This window comes from Homarus americanus, unplaced genomic scaffold, assembly GCF_018991925.1.
Source record: "Homarus americanus isolate GMGI-L3 unplaced genomic scaffold, GMGI_Hamer_2.0 scaffold59495, whole genome shotgun sequence".
NCBI classification, from domain to species: Eukaryota; Metazoa; Arthropoda; class Malacostraca; order Decapoda; family Nephropidae; genus Homarus; species Homarus americanus.
In genome coordinates this window covers 2700952-2721246 of record NW_024732415.1, presented here as the reverse complement: position 1 = coordinate 2721246, position 20295 = coordinate 2700952, and the positions used below count along the sequence as shown (strand labels likewise).

Sequence of the window (20295 nt, the reverse complement as noted above, 5' to 3'; positions counted from 1 at the left end):
CATACCACTTCCAGAGACGAATATTAAAGGACAAATTTTATAGGCAGCACTGAAAGTAGGGATTTACAGTACCTGCTTCCATTATATTGGTCAGTATTTAAATATTCATAACATATGTTAATTATATCGATTACAATAAAGATGGAAACTGCGACAGTAGACAATCAAATAAATAAAGAACGGTAAGAGATTCCGCTTTGTGGGAACCAGAAAAAAATAGTTGAGGTAGTGAATCGGCAGCCCAGTGTGTGTGTGTGTTATAGCCTGTAACACACACACAGGCTTGTCGTACATCTGACAACCCGAGTTACAGCGTGTTTCCACATTCGCTAGTTGGTAAACGGTGGCCGAAGAGTAAGGACCTAACGTGCTGAGCTTTGGGACTACTATATCCGCTCTTAGTTGTTGTACCCTATCCTGTGTAAGCTGTTTTAACCTTGACAAGGATGCGTCTGTAATGGAGTCTCAGTGAACATTCAATTCGTCGTAGGAAAATACTGAAGAGCTACCTGTGAATTTTACTGTTTTATTTGGTAAGTACTAATTGACTTGATGTTGTCAGCTTGAAGAAATAATGGCAGATTTTTCCTAGAGCGGCAGGAAGAACATTGATAGTATCAATACAGACGATGACTATTGTACTTTCCTTCCACGGGCCATCTCAGCTGCTCAGGTACACTTCACAAACGATACTTTCAGCTCGGTCCCGCTCTGATAGATCCAGGTTTACGAAAGAAACCTTATTCCTAGCCTCATGGATTTAATAAAGAAACTGTTGATTAATGAAATAAGTGGTTGGAAACGTAACTCGCATTGATCGTTAGTAAGAGGTAAGCGGACAGGGAACCGGACCGACTAATTACCCAAATGTAGCCGCAATGAAGTCAAATAATGGTCCTACATGAATAAATCGGACTGCCAATCACTTCTCGATTAGTATTTGGTGTCACAAAGTCACAAAAAATTGGAAAACTTACTTTATTGTCGGGTGTTCCTGGGGTCCGGACCCCATTTTCATCAGAAAATTCCAATACTTTTTCTTTAATGTAGTATTATACTCAGGCGTTGTTGTATAATAAAAAGTAACTACTATTAACCTCAGGATATCTCTTAATATTAAGTGCACATGGCTTCAGAATGCCTCAAAATGCCCACGATATTGGTCGGATTTAAAAAAAAAATAGGGGGGCTTACAGCGCGCCCCCCCATAATTGTAGTACAGTACTGTTGTCTAGCATCAGTAGCACAGCGATTCTCTGTTACTGGAAGTGTTGGTATTATTTGGGTTCACTGAAGAATCTTCACCCAAGCTTATTTGACATATACAGTATATAGGCGTGAATTTGTTCAAGGTGTAAAATCTGTCGCCAACACAACAACCACGCTTTAAATTAACGAGTAAGTTGCATGACCCATGTGTCAAGAAAGAGTCCGAAAAGACCGGACAACTCGCCAACTGCACTGGCTAACCTTTACACCGGAACACGACCCGCAAATCGATTAACATCCAGGCCCCATATTACTGTTGGGTCGACAGGCAAAATGGGGTAAAGAAACTTGTCCATAGTTTCACACTGCATGCCCAAGAATCAAGCCCGGGACTACTCTCTTGCGAGACGAGCATCCTTGTACACCTAGATATAATCCTAACCTAACCTCGTCCCCCAAAGTGTTAGGATGGCAGGGTATAAAGGAAGTGTATAATGTTTTCATCTAATAAGTGCAGAGATGATGATTACGTGCAGTTAAGACATACTACTAAACTAAACCAATGATAAACTGTTCCAAAAATTTGTATTATTAGCCATCATTACAGTGACCAAGAAACTAATTTTGTGGTTTCGGTACGATAATTTACTTATGAAAATCTGGCAACACTGTTTCACATGAGATATATGACTATTTGGTCTGCAGTGATCATTTTTTCCCTTATTTTATACCCTGTAGGATAGTTAATCTTAGGTGAAATGAGCTGGGGTGGAGATTCTTCAGGGGATTCTTTTTGTATAAATATTTTATTGTTGTTGAAATAAGATTTTTTCAATTTACAAAAGTAAGTTGTAAATAATTTGGCTACTTAGTCGTCCCTCGTGCTGATGCCTTTATAAGGTCACCCGTATTTTCATCTTCATCTTTACATCCAAACATTAGTAATGAAAGGAACATTAACCTACCAAGGTGTGTAGTCTGTAGTTACCGAGAGCTTAAATTCTGTGTTGTAAGGCAAGGCACCCTGGCGGGAACCACGAATTACTCAAAAGTACCCAAATGTACCCCAAAGTACCCAAATGTACCCCAAAGTACCCAAATGTACCCCAAAGTACCCAAAAGTATAGCAAATAAGGGTAAAATCTTAACGAATATCTGTTATACATACACAAAACATGTTTAATAATATTTTTAGTGTAATTTTGTAAAAATAATTTGTAAGATGAAATAATAAACAGCGAAAAACTTTCAGTATTGGCGAACGCTAAATTCCAGAGTTCGTGAACAAGGGAGATAACTCAGATCCATCGTGATGCACTTCGCTAACCTAACCTAACCTAACGAAAAGTAAATCCTACGGCTATGCTAAATACCCCAAAGTAACAGAAACATCGGTAATTATATCTCCATTTTGGTTAGGTGCCTCTTTGGAATTTAGCGTTTTTTGCTGTTTATTATTTAATTATTTTGACTACATTTCAATGAAAACATTATTAATAAGGTTTTATTGATGCAAAACATATATTCGTTAAGATTTTACCCTGATTTAATATACTTTTGGGTAATTCGTTGGATCGACCCTGGCTGCTAAAACTCCCTCTTTTTCTTTCATCCTCTTCCCTCCACAAAACAATAATTTTTCCGAATACCAGATTAGCAATAAGTACCCGAAATTTAAGGATAAATTTTAACCAAAACAAAGGCGGGCAGTGTCAAAGTTACCAGAAAAAATTCACATGTCACTGTACGAAACTGAAGTTAAAACTGTTTCCCAATGGTTTTTGGTGTGTTATATGAACGAATTTGACCTTAATTTCTGGCTCAAATCAATAGTTTCTGAGTTAAGCCCCCTCCCTCCCAGCTAAAAAATCTAGAGAATTGTTATAAAAGTCAAGGTAAAAAGTGTTCAAAACACATCGAAAACCATTGGAAAACCGTTTTGAATCTAACCTAAACGGGGGAGCTCCACAGCCGTTCGATGTTCTGGGTGTGTACTGCCACGTACGAACATACATAATAAAATGTTAAACATCTCTCTTAAACGTAATTTGCGCCAGAAATGCCCCAGAAGAAAAGTGTCTTAGAATTGTCATAATTACCGAATGCAACTATAAAATTCCAGAGATTCGTTTTGTGGCAACAAGTAAAATAATACCGAAAATAATCACTGAGAAACCATCACTCGTTCACTTAAACTTTAAAAGGTGGTTTGAGGAGCTTTCGTGATATACAACCTGCCAGTGTTGTGAAGGCACCGAGTGTGAGCTGTTTCCAGACCAGATTCGACCAACACTAGAGCAGGTTCAGATACATTCAGGTGACCGACCGTCCAAGCGGCTAACGAACTGATCAGTGGCGAAGAGGATAAAAGTAAAAAGTTAATGGTTATTTTGCTCTTAAGTTAAACAAGATTTTAGTAACGAATCATACTCACTTTCGTTTCGTAGGCGAGTGTCGTGATGGAATAGTTTGAGGTGTTTTATTTTTTACGGGAATTAGCCCACCCAGGCACAGGTCACTGACCCATATCGGGGCCTGGGGGTCGAAAATGTAATAATAATAATAATAATAATAATAATAATAATAATAATAATAATAATAATAAAGAACCACAAAGAAATACAAAATGAAAAAAAATAAAAAGTGAGGAACAATATATGTACAGTATGTTGTGTTGTCGATAGTAAGAGAGACAATTGAGACCCTGCAATTGTGTGTAAATGAGACAGAAAGTCAGATCAGCAACCTGGGACTTGTCACAATTTTCGTGATGCCATGTGGCAGCAAGATCTAACATAGACAACACATTATGCTTCCACAATCTTCCCAGGCGGTAGTACCTCCCTTAGCAATGGGTAAAGCAACCACAATCTCTTCAACAAATATTTTTTTATGCATTCCTGAGTTGATTTCTGCGAGCGGAATAAGAATTTTAAATCACTAATTTGCTTAATAAACACTATGAGACTACGGCATTAAATAATTTATGAAGGATAACAAACCAAATTGATGTCAAAATTTAATATTAATATATTTATATTCTAAATAAACTGTTTCTGGATTGTTTAAAAGACAATTATAAAACAAGTGACCCTCATTTTTCACCCTTTTTAGATATATTTAGCTAAAGGCTATTGATATACGTACCGAATTGTGCAATATAACAGAACATAACCAGTTTTTAATAATAGACTTGACAATGATGACAAAGCTAAGTTAAAAACTTTGAGCATGAACAATACAGTGAATTACTGCAAAGCTCACGATCGAGTCCTTAGTTTTGGCGCAGAGTAACAAAACATACGACAGGACGCACGCACGCAATACCTGAATGACGATGGTATAATGAATAAACTCAACGGACTTTACGTGATGCGTAAAATCCCACACGGGAAATTCTGAGGAATATGGTGTAGTGATCTGGCAACGTGGCGTGTGGGAGCTGCCTCCTGGTTGACGTCACAAGGAATCTCAACGCAGCGGTGAAAGTGAATAAATGTACGGGAAGCCAGTGTTAAGTATTGAGCAAGAAAGTGTGAGTGTGGTGGAAAACACGAATTGCATATTGCAATTTTAAACGTACAACCAGGCCGGTAAACAAAAAAAATTCACACATTATTAACACATACTCAACCAATAAAGATTAAGGGTGTTAGGTGGCAACTGATAAGATTAAGAGTGTTAGGTGGTATGATCTTTGATGCCAACGTGACCTATTTGTTGGCGTCACACATTTTGCGTTGATTAAGTCTAGTGGGTAAATAAAGAATGTCCAGTGATAGAACATTCTACTGCAATAACAGCAAGCTTCGACCAGTTGCTAGTAATCAAAATTTAATTATCCCTAGGTGTGAAATTATACGCCGGGTTCAAATTATATGAAGATCGTCTCCGGGTAACTTGTACGATCAAACAATCCAAACAAGTACTGGCAGAAATACACCTATACCTAAGAACATCCACAAACTCTCCAGGCTTCAGGGTCACGTTAGTCACCCAAAACTTCCCCAGAGGCGTTATCTGTTCTGTTGGTACGCCTGCTAACACTTGGCTAAAACGAGGATTACCCACAGTACTGTATATCAGTTTCTTCCGTTTGATTTTTAATGAATCTTTTGGCAATATAGCGTCTGGTTTTTATGTATTTTTCACCGGTATTTACTAATCTGTTTGCAGTTCTTTCATTGTGTATTGACTTGTCTGATGTTGCTGTTGTGTTGGCTCTCTTGTTACCGTATGTTCCCGTAATTTATCTTTTTCATGTGTTGACACGCTCGTTTTGTTGTTGTTGTAAAAAGTATAAAAAGTGTCTAACAAGGTAAAGGTCATGATGCGTTATTGTGTTTATGGATAAGATACGAGTACAGTACATTATTTGAAGTCTGACTCCGTCCCCGGAAATGTCCTCGCCAATATAATGTAGTCCAGTGGGACCTTACTAAGCATGAATAACATATTAACTTAATATTTATAAACTGTCCTCTTATAAAACACTTATTTGTATGGTACATTATGCTCGAGTGATTAGCCTAAGCCCTAATTGTTGCGTTAAAGCTGGTGTTTATAGTTAGAATGATTTATCAGTAAAAGGGTGGATAATAGTAACTTAGGGGTCAATCAATTTGATGATAGTAGTTAGACAGGCATAGAGGACAGTCATAATAATACATTGTAGAAATTATATAAACAGAGGACAGTCATGTGGGTTAATTATATTATGGTCAATCCGAATTCTAACTGGATACATTGTAGTAGTAGAAAAACTATTAATCCGCCACTGAAGAACTAAGTCAGGGATATAATATAGGTATTAAATATTCAATAACTAGACGAAAATAGAAACGGATAAGTTATCAAGATTTGGTTTATTCCGATTCAGATAAAAAATGGAAGTTATAGGCATATTAAGCTTACACAATGAGAAAGTTAATCAATAATTAAAAATATACTGTATGAGCTAAATACATTGAATATGATGTGAAGTGTGTAAGTTTGTCTGCAGCGCCTCGGGAAGAAGACAGAGGTAGACTTGCCAAACGTTGACCCTGATGAGTAGGCTAGCAGCACATCTTATCCTGAGCAGGAACGTGCCACATCACTCTTCACACCAAAATTAAAATCAGTACAGTTAGTCTACGAGAAGCCACCGAGAAGAAACCAGATTTTTCAAGGCAAGCTCGCACCACTGGCATAAGTCTATCACCCGGTTATGAAGAGCAGACAATGGCTGTGACATCATGTGTTTACCGCTTGGGCAGCCAGGTTCACAACAACCTGCCTGAACCTTTTCTATTTTATTGCGACACTGCGCTTTAATTTTCAATAGTCCCTTGGTTAGTTTCCCTCTAATTAGTTACTAATTCTGAAACTAATCACGACAATTTTCGACACAAGATGTAAAGTCATAATTACTGTATATCGCAATTGCACCCCATTCCCGTATCCTCGGTTATGAGACAAGGTAACCCACAAAATTCATCAACCACACGAATTATGAACAAACCTGCACACTTCTCAGGCTATTGTTCGTATTACAGAAAGAACGCTTGGCCGATGGCCCAAGCGGCTAACAAGCCGATCAGTGGCGAAGAGGATAAAAGTAAAAAAAAAGTAAATAGAGGACGCCGGAACAAAAATTTGAACGACGTCCCCGACCTTCTTCATTTCCTGATGGTGTTAATAGATGCCCTATAATTTCATTTATATTTTGTTTTCCATACATAAAACTGATAAAATTACTGTTCTTTGTGGTAAATAATAATCCACAAATTGACGACAGCTTGACCATCTACATGATTCGCAACCTACTGTTATGGAATGCAGATCATGGCAGATTTTCCCGCTGCACTCAATATGTCAGTGGGTATTAAGCTCACGCGGTACAGCAATACAACCTTGAGAAACCACACTAGGACGTCAGAATTCCCCCACGCACGCCTTGACCAAGTTCCTAAGTTCCGCTGTTTGATCTTGTTCTAGCTTGTAGGTGCGAATCCACACAAAAAGTTAATTATTTCTTCAGGACCAATAAGAATGTAGAAATATGGAGTGGCTTTTCATACACTCTATCAAATTGAGCAATCTGAAAAAATACCTATGAAAATGTATATGCTGAGGGACAAGACAGATATGAGCAAGATTTAAAACATGTAGGTAACTAAAATCGTTTCGGCCTTCCCCAGATAATATCAGTACCTACAGTAGATAAGTTACTTTTACCTTTTGACATTGTCTCGTATATTGTATGTTCGGGCTCCATATTACAAACACCCCAGAAAGCTGATGCCTTAGCATAGTGGGCGACCTTCATTCACCACTGTTGACCAACAGCAGCCTTTACCCAGCGTCCACCTCATCTTACCTCACCCCATCCTCACTGACCCCTCCTGTGGGGACTACTGGGACTTGACATTTATCTACCACTAACTATGTGTGTTGTTTATTCTTGTGTTTTAAGTGTGTGTGTGTTTCAAGATGACTCCCCTACAGCTAATGACTGATCCAACACTTATCTTCCGCAGGGAAAAGAAAGCACTTCATCTCAAATACCCCAAAGGCAACCAAGAGGACACGAGGGGTACATTGAAGTGCTCCAGAGGAACCAGAAAGAAGAGAGAGTAAGGAAGCAGGATGTCTGGGCTAGACAACCCAGGATTCATGAAGGATGGGAACGAGAAAAACGACGTAGTGGTGCCAGTGGGTAATGGGCTGGACAAACCGGTTTCCCTGGAAAACAAAAACGACAAACCCAACGACTACTCCATGGTGAGTATGGTGGGGGGAGGGGGAGAGAGACTTGGTGAGTGTGGTGGGGGGAGGGGGAGAGAGACTTGGTGAGTGTGGAGAGGTAGGGGGAGAGGGACGATTGCGGGTGATGAAGGGAAGTAATGTGAGAAGGGATGAAGGAGGGAGGGAACGAGACGAGAGTTCAGTTAAAGCAATGACAACACGTCCGCCATTGTTATAAAGACACGTACTGACACCCGCCTCGGTAGATACAGTATGTAAACCTTAACCCAGGTTTTCACCATATTGGCGCCAATTTATTAACAGTCCTCAAGATAAAGGACATATCTAGCGTCAATAATATCGTCACAATTTCAACGCCATTTTCATTTTCATTTTGTGCTTAATGAACCGGTTATACATTCTCATAGCTCTACTTAAGGAGCCGTATTAACCGCAGAACCTTTGAGGCTCCATCTGTGTGTCACAGATTAAGGTCTTGTATACCTCGTTAGGGATAAATAAAACATTAACGTAGGAACCTGTTATAAGCCAGACTGTGACTCTGTTGTGGGTAATTATGTCATCAGAGGGTGGTGGTGGGGGCGGAGACCCAGTACCCCCCAGGAGACAACTACGGCAACTTCTACCCGGGCCACAACGATGAAGTTGACACCAGACAGCCGCCAGCAGAGGAAGACGACGAGGACAACAACATCCTCACGTTCCTCCCATGTTACCATGATATGAAGAAGAGGATGAACTCCGTCAATCAGGTTAGTTGATCTTTATTCTTAGCTCATGAATATTTAAATTTGATTCACTTATGATTTTCAGGAGTTTAGATTATGTTTTATCACATGTGCCCGAATTGCAAGTTTGTTACCGTCACCATACCCCGTTACAGAGCACTTAGTCACTTTACCCAAAATGTTACAGAATGTAAAATGTCACTGTACCTATTGTATTACAGAAAACAAGGTGGCACTGTTCTGGTTCCTATTGTGCTAAGAGTCCATATTGTGACTCTCCTATGTTAAAGAATACATAATGTGACTTCCTATTACGTTACAGAATACAAAGTGTGACTGTACCCATTGTGTTACAGGATGGTAAGGTCAAGGTGTGGGTGCGGCGGCTAGTGGTGTCTGTCTTGGCTACTCTCTACGTCGCCTACTTCATTGCCGTCCTCTCCATCCACACCAAAATACAAGTAAGTCCCCACACACCTGGTTCCTGTCCCCTCACAATTTCAAGGGCTCGTATTTTAATATTTTAAAAAGTTGTCGTGTGTGTGTGTGTGCGCGCGCGTATGTAACCAAACCTAATTTAACACAATTAAACCTAATCTAACTAAACCCAGCCAAACCTAATTTAACATAACCTAACTTAATCCGATCCCACCAAACCCAACCCCACCCGACCCCACCCCACCCGACCCCCCCACCCACCCCACCCCACCCCCACACCCCACCCCAGTGCAGTAATGTTTTAGGATTTACTTGGGCTACTGAAATTACTTTATCAAAATACTCTACTTGCTTATGTATTTTATTTGATTTTCATAATTGTTTACTTGATCTACCCTTCATTAATTACTTATTTTATTTGGATTACCTTTACTTTATTTAAATCCTTAAAGTAATTGTTTTACTTATGCTTGAGTTACTTAAACAGTCTTAAAATACTTAACTTCATCTTCCTTAAAATACCTGTTTTACTTGATCTGCTTCACTCACTTAATTTGCTCTGCTTAAGTTCCTTCCATAACTTAAAATTCTTACTTCAGCTATTTAAATTATCAGCATTACTCACTGTACTTAACTTGGTTGACTTAAATCACTTACCATACTTTACTTGCAGGAGGAGGATTACTGGTGTAGGGGGGATGGCTTCCTCATCATCTTGACAGGCATCGTGGGTCTGGGTCTTCTGTACTTCCAGGTGAGTGAGAGGCTTTAGTGACCATTATGAAGCCTGTGTTGGAGAGTGGCTGTTGTAGATAGACGTAGGATATATAGACAGACAAACAGATGGACGGGTATTGTTGGATACATAGATGGATGGATGGATAAATCAATAGATGTGCAGTGTAGTGCTTTTGCAGACTGCAGGATGTTGCTAACTTTTAAGTGTTGTGTATGTGCAGGTAACCATGTGACCATAGCAAGGCTGGAGAAAGTCAACATTGAGGATATGTCCCTGGGCTGTGTCAGTGAATTCTGTTACCTGGGTGACATGATCTATGATGGAGGGGGTGCTGAAGCTTGCTCAGTTGAAAGAGTCAAGGAAGTTTAAGGAACTGCTGTCTTTAATGACGGCAAGAGGACCTTCCATCAGTGTGAAGGAAAAGATGTATGCAACTGGCAATGGAAATGTGATGTTATACGTATAGCAGTAGAACGGTTAAAGAGGATGACTTGTGCAGGCTTGAGCAAGCTGAAATGAGAAGGGTGAGGTGCAGTTGCAGTGTAACATTGGTGTGACACTGTAAGATAAGAACCCTGTTCAGAGCTAAGATGGCAGTTGGGTATGAGAGCATTGCTAAAATTTTGTGTAGAAGTAGGCCGAGATGGTTTGATGGAGAGAATGGGCGAGACTAATTGGTGTCAAGAGATACAAGAGTCTAAATGTGCAAGGGAGGAGAGCCAGAGCAGGCCAAGTATGACACGGAGAGAGGTTGTAAGAAATGACAATAGAGTTAGAACCTGACAAGAGAAACTGCAGGACACAGTGCAGCATGGAGAGCTGCCATCAGGTAAGTGCGGTTAACCCACACAAGTGTAGAAATTGGCTGTAAAATGTTGATAATGAATTAATGATGGGTGCAGGTGGGTTCTTGCTTGCTTTTAATAGATAATCATTAAGTAAAATACTGTATGTGTATCACCGTTCATTCCTTCTAATAATTGCCATCTCTGAAAATACATATTACAGGATCACTAGGTGTTCTTGTCATGTATTTTGTTCATATTTCCAGTAATCTACGAAACATACATAGAGACCATGTTGGAAAATCTCACATCATGTATTTAAGAATCATGGCAGTGATTAGTAGAGCATCTTTTCTTTTATCCTCAAAATAATCCATAATTACATTTAAAACTTAACTGTATATGTGTTTATTTTATTTTTTGCTTTGATTTTAATCTCCAACAATTACTTCAGGCTATTGTTTGTGTCCACTCCTTCCTGTATCATCAACTGACACTAAACTTTCCCTGCAGGTGGTGAAGCCGCTGTGGGGAGCCATCCTGTACAAGAATTTTATTAAGAAGCTTGTGGTGCTGGGTGGCCAATTCTGGCAGCACAGGTGAGAGAGAGGGAGGGGAGAGAGAGAGAGAGAATGGGAAGAAATTATAGTTAAATACATGGGATTAACTTCCCCCTGATTTATTATCCCAGATGCCCACACCTGCATCAGTAACAGTTGAGTACACATAAACATACGAGAAGCATAACAAAGGTTAATGTACGGTACAGGTCGGGGTAGTATTCTTATGGTAGTGTCTCGACATACATACTACAGTAATAACAATTCACAGCATCTAACAACTACTTAACTAATTTATATATGATTAGAAGAGTAACTAAAAACTACTGAACTTATGGAGTGATGGTGGTGTCATGACTCAGATGTGAAGTGAAATATAGCTAGATACAACTTAAGATGGCCATTTGCATATACCGTAATCATGTTTTAACCTTGATATAAATACCTGTATGCATAAAGAGATAGGCGAAATTGCAGATTACAGCAACCAAAGAATCTGAAAAAAAAGAGTTTTCTGATGTTTTTTGATGCGATTGATTGAAATCTGACATTCGTTTTTATCGGAAATCACCCATTTTTTATTTAGCCAGAGTCACGTGGTCAGCCTCCACGAAAATACAAATAGTCGTTACAGTCACACAATTTGAGCAACAGTGTACGGGCAACAGGTGCTTTGATTTTATTCTTTCTAAAATTCAATAACTTCCTTATTATCAATTTGCAAAGAAAGTGTAAGATAAGAAAATGATCATAGAAAAAATAGTAATATCAATTGAGTGTAGTGAATTTCCAGAATTCTGTGGTTGTTGTTTACTGCAATATTACCGAGAGATTTACTTTACCTTGAGATATTTGTAATGGTGGTTCTGAAAGCTACTTGTGTTGTGTTGTGTTATAACTGATGTATAAGTTTAACACACACACACACACACGATAACGAGAGAAAATAGAAATGTTGTTACAATAGACTCAGTGGTTGAGTGTTTAGTTGTGGTTATTGATGGATCTCTTGACACAGAGTGTATTGTTGGGGCTAATGGTATTTTTTTAACACAATGTGTGGTTAACAGGTGGGTGCGACTGCTGGTATACCTATGTCTGGTGGGTGCAGTGGTAATCTTCTTGTTAGTGGATGCCAAGGAGGAACCTCACCGCCTCATCTCCGTTTTCGGTATCGCCGTCCTCCTCCTCTTTGGGTTCCTCTTCTCCGCTGCTCCACGCAAGGTGAGGGTCTTTGTCTGAACTGTGTCGTGTTGTACATTGCTGAGGATGCAGTTTTACTTACTTTTACTTATTACTTTTTTCCTCTTCGACAATGATCGGCATGTTAGCCACTTGGACGGTCAGTCACATCTCTGTTATGCACTATTGGCAAGTACGTATTGGGCATGCACTGGGTCCTGAATATATCTGAACCTGCTCCAGCGTTGCTCAATTCTGGTCATGAAAGAGCTCACACTTGGTGCCATCACAACACTGGCAGATTGTTCCAAGAGTTTACAATTCTCATTCTGAAAAAATTCGCCCTCACAGTTTTCTAGACTTGTGGCTTCTTCAACCTTGAACTGTGACCCCTTGTGGGGCAGGCATCCTCCAGCTCCAAGTATGAACATTCGACTGAGTAATGCCCTCTTGAGATGTTTACAAACTTTAATTAAGTCACCCCTTGCCCACCTATAGCCTAAGCCAGGTAGTTGCAAGCATTCTAATCTCTAACGGAAACTGAGGTGTCAGAATGCAGGCACCAGTCTGGTGATCCTCCTTTGAATATTCTCAATCAACTGAGTCTCTAGCATATATCAGGGACCAGATGGGGAAGCACCTTACTCTTAAAGGTCCTTTTCACATTTGGTCTCTATTAATGCAGTTTCTTTGTCCAGTTGGATCATGTGATACACTCTTTACTGTTGATACAACGTAGGTGCCATTTCTTTGACTACTCTTGAAGCTGACAGAGATCTTTCTGTATCTCTTCACAGTCTGTTTGGTTCTTAATTTCCCTGAATAACTTGGCATCGGTCAAAAACATTTGTATGGTGGTGTGTATTGCTTCCAGCATGTCATTTATGAAACAAACAAACAGGCCCAATTCACTGCCCTGTGGTATCATTGTTGTCACGGGAACACTTGACGATTTCGTGCCATTAATCACCACTCACTGCTTGTGATCATGAAGAAAGTCTCCGATCCATGTTAGGACGCGTCCCCGAATCCTATACCCTTCCAGTTTAATTCTCAGCCTTTCATGGGGATACGCTGTCGAAAGCCTTGGCAAAATCTAGGTACAGTATATATTGTTGATATTCCCACCCTCTTCCAGAATTTGAGGTCAAACATCCAGCACCTTGAGTAATTATGTTAAATAGGAACATCCCAGCATAAAACCATGTTGACAGTCTTTTACAAGGTTGTTTCGTAGTAAATGTCCTATCATGGCATCCCTTACAATGCTCTCTAGTACTTTACACACTATGCAGATCAGGCTCAGTGGCCTATAATTATTCATGGACTGACATTCGCTGTGCTTGAATAAGGGAGTCAGTCATTTTTCAGTCACTGGGGACCTTGTGCTCATTACAGAACAGGATCTTCAGGGGCTCAGAAAACTCGCACAACTCTCCTCACACTCTGGGTTGCTCTATGCCTGGGATGGGAATCTTAGGGACCTTTAATTTGAAAATTTATTTTTTATACCCTCTTCTGAGAACACAACGTGGGTCAGCGCTGTGTTAAACCGTCTTTTCTCAAATACAAGAAGATTATTCGCATCCTCTCTAATGAACATCGAGGAAAAGAATTTGTTGAACATATCCGCCTTTTCCTTGTCTAAATCTGCGTAACTACCTGTACTATCTTCAAGCGTTTTGTACTTATAATTTTTATACAGTACTTTATTTGCACTGAATGTAAGATAACCATGTGTATATATTTACAGTATTTTAAATAATGTGCCCCTCACTCATCCTTTACAGAGGGATAATTTTATAGGAAATTTTTAAATCCTTAGTATGTTCAAGCTTGTATATAACTGTTATCTGTGGGACCTATATCTATGGCTCAGTTCTCTGTTTAGGTCTTGGTACAGTATTTACATTTCATATTTCATAGTTAATATTGCTTGGCGATCATGAATTCCTCTTTCTTAACATTTTTTAATTTGTTTCTTGCCAGCTTGTACAGTAGTTCTTATTTTTTGACAGTTCTTACTTCTTGTTTTATGACAACTTGTAGTTCATGTTTCTTGACAAATAACAGTTCGTGTATGGAGAGTTGCATTGAATGTTTTCATTCCAGATAAGGTGGCGCCACGTAGCTTGGGGTATGGGTCTGCAGTTTTTATTGGGACTGGTTATCCTGCGGTGGCCTTTGGGTCAGGCAGTGTTTCAGTGTGCTGGTGACAAAGTCTCTACCTTCCTTGCTTTCACTGATGCTGGGTCAGGTTTCGTGTTTGGGGCCTTGGTATCGGAGCAACACATCTTTGCTTTCCAGGTAAATATAAGACAATGTTATTGATGTGGATAATTACCGGTAGTGAAATGCATCTATTCATTGCATTTCATATTATGAGTCATGCATAAAAGAACTGGTACAAAACCAGGTAGAACTTAAAATTCAGAGACAGTGTACAGTACTGTATAGGAATTTTATTATGATAATAGAACAGTACAGCTGCTTCCCGACTTACGACGGGGTTAGGGACCGACATCCAGGTCGTACGTCGAAATGGTCGTAGGTCGGAAATGCTGAATTAACACAGAAAATCTAAAATGGGGGTCTCTTTTTCTTCTCAGCACCACAAAACACTCATTTTTAAGCTTGCCAGCCATTTTAAAGTGAATTACAGATGAAAATTTTGTCTGTGTGACTTTGGGACTCGAAAATAAGTAATTTGACCAAATTTTGGTACGACTGAGGCAGGTCGTAAGTGCGGGTGGACGCAAGTCAAGTAGGTCGTAAGTCGGGGAGGTGCTGTATTTCAATAAAAAGATAAATACAGTACTACATAAAGAAGAAAGATTACTATTAGATAGACTCTAGATATGGAAATGTCCTGGTATTTTTTTAACATATAGAATTCTCATATACTAACACAATACTTATTTGCATTGGCTGAAAGAGTGTTGGAATGTAAACTCATTTAGCATGATTAAAATCGTGTACAGTATTTGATCGAGTATCAAGAGGGCTTTGCCTCGTGACATCTAAAATGGCATTGTTTTTGTACGTCACAAAGGGCTTTCACAATATGCTGAATCCATTGGTACTTACTTATGCTGGGCAGAACCCAGCTAGGAATTATGTCAACCAGTGTAAACCTTTTTAAACATAAAATTAACTGTTCTTTGATTTGAACAAATGACTACTGCTGGGTTGTGTGCAACTTCCAGGGAAACATGGCTGTTACCGGTAAGTACTGTTCAGTAAATGTCATTACAGTATTAATATTTGTACAGTAAAGTGAAAAGTGAGAGTGGATCCTATATGCCAAGATCCTATTTGGGACAGTGCCTGACCATCCTCACTCTCCTACCTTTACAGAAAATTAGCCATTCACAGCTGGATGAACCAGTGACCCTTAGGAAAGTAGGCAAGCAATGTATCCACTCGGCTATGTTACTCATTGGTAGAGTAATGACGATAAACACAGTAGACTGTACTTGTAACTTTCTTATAAATATCACAAGTTAGAATGGATCTTACAGTATTTATCACATACCATCTCTCCCACAGGTGTTGTCAGTGATATTGTTCTTCAGCTTCTGCATCCAGATCCTTTACTACTTCGGGGTGATGCAGTGGGTGGTGCTCAAGCTGGGCTGGTTCCTGCAGGTTACTGTTGGCACCACTGCTTGTGAGAGTGTCAATGCTGCTGCCAATATCTTCCTTGGTCAGGTAAGTCCTGCAAGACATAGTATTCAGATTTCCTTTCATTTGACACTATAACTTGATGAAGGTAAGAGAAAGAACCGTGACACATATGAGATGATTGACCCATAGTTAGGACTGTTTGTGTTGTAATTATAGGACAACTTAGCCAGTGTGCAGAATTCCTTACAAATCTCAATAGCTGCCTTTGGGTGGTTTTGATGTGAGAAGTTGCAAAGAATAAACAGATGGCTACAAGTTATTTTTTTATGAAGCAGTATTTCGTTTACTAATTCCCATCACCACCCTCAGACTGAGGCACCACTGCTGATCAAACCATTCATCCCTGACATGACCAAGTCAGAGCTTCACGCCGTCATGACTGGAGGTTTTGCCACCATTGCTGGCTCGGTTCTCGCTGCCTACATCTCCTTTGGAGTCGACCCTGCACATTTGTTGTCCGCCTCCGTTATGAGTGCTCCAGCAGCTCTTGCTTTTGCCAAGCTCTTCTACCCAGAAACAAAACAATCCAGAACTGGTGTTAAGGATATCAAGATAGAAAAGGGGTAGGTAGATAAACCTTATTCTCTCTGGAGATAATGTCAGGACAAAGGTCAAATTCAGCATTAATTTAAAAACCTCACAAGACAAGGTGATCATCTGACTGTCTACTTTTTCATCATGACAAGTGAAAAACATTCATAATAACAAACTGAAGTACTGTAGTTAACAAAGTCCCCTTTGTCCATAATATATTTAATCTTCATATACCACTTTATTGTGTGGTTGTTGCAGTGGTAGGCCTCAACCAGCTGCTATGGCATCAAGTCTTAGGAAATATGAGGAGCAGTCATAAAGATATTATTACTTCATGTGTAATCTTTCTTTCTCTCCTACATTAATTCTTCTTGCTACATTCACACGGCCTCCCCACTTTGTCGTTACATATCCATGAAGAAAGGAGGGTTTTTTTTATGGGGAATAGTCCACCCGGGCACAGGTTAGGAATCACTGTACTGTTCTGTATTAGATTGTGATTACTCTATACTCATAGTTAAGTTTCTATATATAATTCTGATTTTGAAAATCAATTAATTTCTCATACTGTATTAGCATTTGTCAGTTAGATGCAGTACTGTACATCAGTTAAACATGTTACAAAGGTCATGGTCAACCATATAGCCTAATACAAAAAGTTACCTTTCAGAGATGAAGCCAATTGTCTGCATGCTGCCATGGTTGGAGTGACCAATGCCATCCCCTTGGTGGCCAACATTGCCGCCAATCTTATCGCTTTTTATGCCTTCATCGCCCTCTTAAGCAGCATCTTTGACTGGTCATGCACCCTGGCTGGTGCTGAGGCTGGATTCTGCTCCCTTCAGGTGAGTTCTTTGAGAATTATCGCAAACACCACTGAAACTGAGGAGTACAAACTTCAAGATATTAGATATCCAAACCAATCACTACTGTATTTAGTATTTTTACTCTAAAACTTATCTTTATATATTTTACTTTTTGTTACTTTTATCCTCCTTGAACTGGCCCTTTAACTGTTGATTCTTGCTGGGTTAATGGAGCTGGAACATATAAAAATATATAGGGTTTTAGTAGCAAAACCCAACTGTCCTTTCTGTATTTAATAAGAAAATATATCATTTACAGTTCCAAGTGTATATCACTGTAGCTATGAGTGTTAAAATGAGGGGACGGAGGCTATATTAAATAGCTCTTATAAATACGTCCTCCTTGTGTGAGGGAGTGAGTGATAATGCCCGTAATATCTTCACCACTGATCGGTTCGTTAGCCACGTGTGCGATCGTCACGTCTTTGTTACGGTTCCTTATGCCTCCGTTTCTGGTTTCACAAGGAAATGTTGTTGATAGTAAAATACTTCAAGACTCTGGATTTAGTAGAAATATACCAAGTAAATGTTTTTAATTTTTTTAACAGTATTATATTATTTATTGTAATTCTCTAGGATTTTGGAGGTTAATAAAATACTTCTTTAATTTGAATTCTCAAAAATATGCATTTCTTGCTCTGTGTAGGGACTGTTTGGTTGGATCTTCATGCCACTAGCCTGGGTGATGGGAGTGGACTGGTCTGAATGTGACAAGGTTGGAGAACTCATAGGCATCAAGACCATCGTTAATGAGTTTGTTGCTTATGCCAGACTTGCCGAGATGAAGAATGCTGGAGATTTGTCGGTAAGGGTCAGCTATGAGATGTTAACAAGATAATTTGTAGTCTTAAGCATTGTATTAATAGTAGTAGCAGTGCCAATGTAGTAATTTGGGTTACAAATCCACTGAACCCTCACAGCCTTACTTGTTCCACATGGTTCACAACCGTAAGGTTCTTAATAAAAAAAATTGAATATTAATAAATGTTATTGTGAAATGTATCTTAAGGTTATCCTGCTAGTATGCCAATTGCAATTCATACTGCATATAGAATATGTAGGTCTGAATTTTATGGTATGCTAGGAGTCTCAAACATTATTAACCATTTGACCAACAGGTACGAGCCGAGGTGATCGCCACGTATGCACTGTGTGGGTTTAGCAACATCAGTTCTATCGGCATCAACCTGGGCGGGTTTGGTGCTATGGCCCCAGGGCGTAAGGCTGATTTAGCCAAGGTGGTGGTGAGGGCCATGATTGCTGGCAGCTGCGCCTGTTTCCTTACCGCTTGTATTGCTGGTAAGTATATGTCTGGGGTATTTTCATGACTTGAATTATCGTATCTACCACATATCAGCTTACTGGCCTTTTGACCTTTTCTTTGTTACTACTTTCATTGTCCAGTGTTGGTACAGGAGGAAACTGGAGTACTTGGGGAAAACCTACAATATTTGGTAGTCACACTGGATAATGCCTTTCTTACCATCTGATCTGAGTGTTGAGAGGTATATACTGTATTGATGTGGCACAGGAAAATATGGCACTGGAAAAATGGCACAACAAATTTCACTTCGAGCTCATGAACCACAAACGAGCTAATGAGCTATGGCGTGCATAGCATAGGATGATTATGCCTTTTTTCCGGTGCCATATTTTCCTATTGGCATTTTTACCTACATTCATTGATGTACTACCAACTCATTCATTGCTTAGTTTTAAGTTCATTTGTACAACAAAGAACATGCAGTCGTGTACCTAATGACCAAATATCTCTTTCACCAGGTACGTTGCTAAATGAGATAGACAACAGTAGCAGCAGTTCTGTTACCAACGTCACAGAGCTTAGTACCCTTAGTACTTGAACACCTCCACCTACCCCAAGGGATGTTTCCCAAGGCCTCAACTTACCTATACAATCCTTGTGTAATGTTTGTTGTTAATCATGTGTTTAAGCTGAAAAGTGGCTGCACTCGTGGTATTTCTTTGATAGACATAAGATATATGTTAATATATTCACTTAGTGATATAAGAGATTTAGACAAATGTTAAAAGCCATACTTTTCTACATATACATAAATGTGACAACATGTTACTTTAGAGTAGGGTATTGTATGTTGGTATCCCCACTACAAGTATGAAGTATCTAATGAACTTGGATTAACCTGAGATATGTACTCCGTTTGTCACTGGTATTGGACTGCCGTTCATTGGTGCCTGAAAACTTGAGGAATAAGTGTGGACTGCTCCAACTTGTGTGCATACTGCACAGTATTGACACTGGACCACATGAGTTTGAGTAAGTGCTATTATGGGATTCATTTAGCAATATACAGTACAGTGATAGTTAGGGTAAGAGTATATTAGTATACTGTAGTACAGTACAATAATGCATATGTAAATAATGTGGTGTATGAGTGTGTTATGCATCATATCCTGAAATCACAATACTGTACATACCTGTAATATATAAATTACTGAAACTAATTTTTTATAAATTCTATAAAAAAAAAATCTGACTAAAATTATATATATATATATACTGCATACAGTACTGTATATATTAGTGTTTGGGTTTGAAAATCTATTTTGTAATTTATGATTTTTACTGAATGCATGTAGTTGTACAGTAATAGTCTTGTATGGATCCAAGTGGTTGTGATTAATGCTCTGTGATATGTAAAAAACTTAACATGTAATTTTACTGTTGTAAATATTTTAAGATACGTGGAGTGTATTATACAAATATGTATTTGAAGTCAGGCAAGTAATGAGATGTGAAGTTTTTCATTACTGTATGTTCTTGCAGACAAGTTCACG

General features: G+C 39.1%; 1 protein-coding gene across 1 annotated transcript; it reads left to right on the top strand.

Moving 5' to 3' along the window:
* Window positions 1-317: 317 nt before the first annotated feature.
* Window positions 318-19703, top strand: LOC121868600 (solute carrier family 28 member 3-like). Its single transcript, XM_042369383.1, has 14 exons — window positions 318-533; window positions 7731-7974; window positions 8526-8711; window positions 9044-9148; window positions 9799-9879; window positions 11163-11248; window positions 12280-12433; window positions 14504-14698; window positions 15941-16102; window positions 16388-16641; window positions 17283-17457; window positions 18125-18283; window positions 18597-18777; window positions 19261-19703. Exons 2-14 carry the CDS (start codon window positions 7840-7842, stop codon window positions 19338-19340), a joined length of 1953 nt encoding a protein of 650 aa, XP_042225317.1. The 5' UTR covers window positions 318-533; window positions 7731-7839; the 3' UTR covers window positions 19341-19703.
* The last annotated feature ends 592 nt before the right edge of the window (window positions 19704-20295 follow it).

Excerpts from the sequence above, each read along its gene's own strand:
- LOC121868600 (XM_042369383.1), top strand. The coding sequence starts at position 7,840 with ATGTCTGGGCTAGACAACCCAGGATTCATGAAGGATGGGAACGAGAAA. Across the intron at positions 9,880-11,162 it reads TGGGTCTTCTGTACTTCCAG|GTGGTGAAGCCGCTGTGGGG; the intron begins GTGAGTGAGAGG and ends CTTTCCCTGCAG. Across the intron at positions 18,284-18,596 it reads AGAATGCTGGAGATTTGTCG|GTACGAGCCGAGGTGATCGC; the intron begins GTAAGGGTCAGC and ends TTTGACCAACAG.